The sequence below is a fragment of the Buceros rhinoceros genome, unplaced genomic scaffold (genome assembly GCF_000710305.1).
Source record: "Buceros rhinoceros silvestris isolate BGI_N320 unplaced genomic scaffold, ASM71030v1 scaffold6755, whole genome shotgun sequence".
In the NCBI taxonomy this organism is placed as follows: Eukaryota; Metazoa; Chordata; class Aves; order Bucerotiformes; family Bucerotidae; genus Buceros; species Buceros rhinoceros.
This window is the reverse complement of record NW_010413319.1, coordinates 42,281-44,419: the sequence shown is the minus strand read 5'-3', so window position 1 is coordinate 44,419 and position 2,139 is coordinate 42,281. Positions and strand designations below refer to the sequence as shown.

The 2,139-nt window shown below is 44.4% G+C and overlaps 1 protein-coding gene across 1 annotated transcript in view; it reads right to left on the bottom strand.

Annotated features, from left to right (window-relative positions):
• Positions 1-648: 648 nt before the first annotated feature.
• Positions 649-2,139, bottom strand: part of LOC104493913 (engulfment and cell motility protein 1-like) — a gene marked incomplete at both ends in the record, with an annotated part of 39,881 nt that continues 38,390 nt past the window's right edge. The window contains one exon of the mRNA XM_010136677.1: positions 649-757. Within this exon, the coding sequence (XP_010134979.1) occupies positions 649-757 (109 nt within the window). The remainder of the gene's footprint in view (positions 758-2,139) is intronic.

Genomic DNA, 2,139 nt, shown 5'->3' with positions numbered 1-2,139 from the left:
GCAGCTGGATCCAAAATGTTACTGATGGGAAACTGAAGGTTGTACGTAGAGAGTTAAACACCAACACGTAGACTAATGAAGATAGAGACAGGCTCTTCTGCTGATAGTATCTAACAATTTGTCAAGGGACTGTAATCAAAGCCAAAGACAGCTTGTTTACTCAGTATTAAAATACAATATTTCATATCACACTGTTAGAGTAAGTGACGCTCGTATCATCTGGTATTTAGATACAGCTTCAGCTATCTAAGAGAAAACGGGATCGGCCAGTTCAGATGAGCAATCCCACAAAGCATGACTACGACACTCATTTAAAACCAACCTATGGATAGGCCTGTGGAGTGGTAGGACCTCCTACACCAAATCCCCCGATGGGAAATGAACTGACCCCTCTAGAAATGACGCAACTGCCCTGCTTCACATAGAAGAGATGCAAAGAGCAGGTGCCCATTTCCCCCACTCCACCTCCTCCCTGCTATTCCCACAAAGGCACAGAAAAATAGACGAGAGTCATTTTAAGTGCCGGTGTTCAGTATGTAATCGTACCGAGAAACGATTCTCAGAAGAAAATTCTTGCATTGAAATAAACTTTAGGTATCACTGATCTCGCTCCATGGTTCCTAAAGGTCAAAAAACAGGACAACTTACGTAGCTCTCCTACTTTCAGTATTTCACACAGCATCTTTGTCAGCTCAATGCTACTACGGCCAAATGGGCACTCATGCTTGTCTTCTCGACTGCTGTTCTCCAGGACAATCTGAAGGAGGAATCAAAATGGAAAATAATCAGTCCGAAGAACACGAGCTGAACACGAGCTGTCCTCCTCATCCAACACTTACAAGATAAACCAGATTGAACTTAGGAAACTGCATGTGGACACTCTGTTTTCATAAACCTCAGGCTTCCCCCCAGCTAAATGACCTACATCTAAGGCAGGCAGCAGCACAGAAGCAGAGCTGCTCCATGACCAACTGGGAAGCTTTGCCATTCCCATGCAATGTTGCTGCTCTGCACCACCCTTGGCTTGGAGAAACTGCAGTAAAAGTCAAAGAGAAGGAATTAGCCTCATTTCAAATTTGCTGGTTAAAGGAAATTAGATATAATGATTTATAGACACAAACGCACCCAGAAGGAGCTATTTAAAAAAAAAAAAAAAGAGGGTAACAGAAATTGCACAGCTGGGTGCAGGCTCCAAGAAAGGTCCAAGCGTCAAAAACCAAAGTGAAGTCCACAAAGGAAGAAAACTGTGAAAGAAACGAACAAAACGGATTTGCAGTAAAAATTGTCTTTGCAGTAACAAACTTTGACGCTTAAAAAGAAACAAAACACATCCTAAACGGCTGCTGCAGAGCCAGAGGATGAGGGACAGAGAAGAAAATGAATTTCATAGGTACAAGATTTTCCAAGGATCAGAGAACCTCAGAGGCTCTCTAAATTTTCTTCACAAACGGGTATTCAGACATCCCTCTCTGCTCTGCGCTCCTCCTGTCTCCTTAGTTCCCTCAGTTCTTCATCACGGCTTTTGCTTGTTGGCTTTTCTGCTGGTTGTGGTTTTGTCATGGGGTTTGTTTTAAATCTTTCCAGCTTTGCAAAAAAGGTCCATGACCGGAAATTCACCCAGAACCAGGAGGAGTGGACCAATGCAACGCCAGAAAACCTCTCCTCCCTCCCCACAGCTGGTTGTGGTTGTGTCATGGGGTTTGTTTTAAATCTTTCCAGCTTTGCAAAAAAGGTCCATGACCGGAAATTCACCCAGAACCAGGAGGAGTGGACCGATGCAACGCCAGAAAACCTCTCCTCCCTCCCCACATCTTAGTTGTGACTGTCTCACGCTCTCTCATGTGCGGAAGCCTTCTCCAGGAAGCAGTTAAAAGTGGGCAAATAGTGAAAACCACAAGTAATTGGGAGCATTAGGTGCTTCATGTAGCACCCCAAGGCCTCTTCACCAAGCGTCTGTTCTAGTCCTGCTGGACAAAGGGCAGCCTCTAGCTGATACTCTGCTCCCATGCCATCACCCAGGGGTGTAGAGAGGATGAGGACGGTTTCTCTCCTTATTATGAGAGTGGATGATCCCTTTGCTTTGTTTTCCAGTGGTGGTGTTTTGTTTTTTTTTTTTTTATTAAATCACCTAACTTCCCG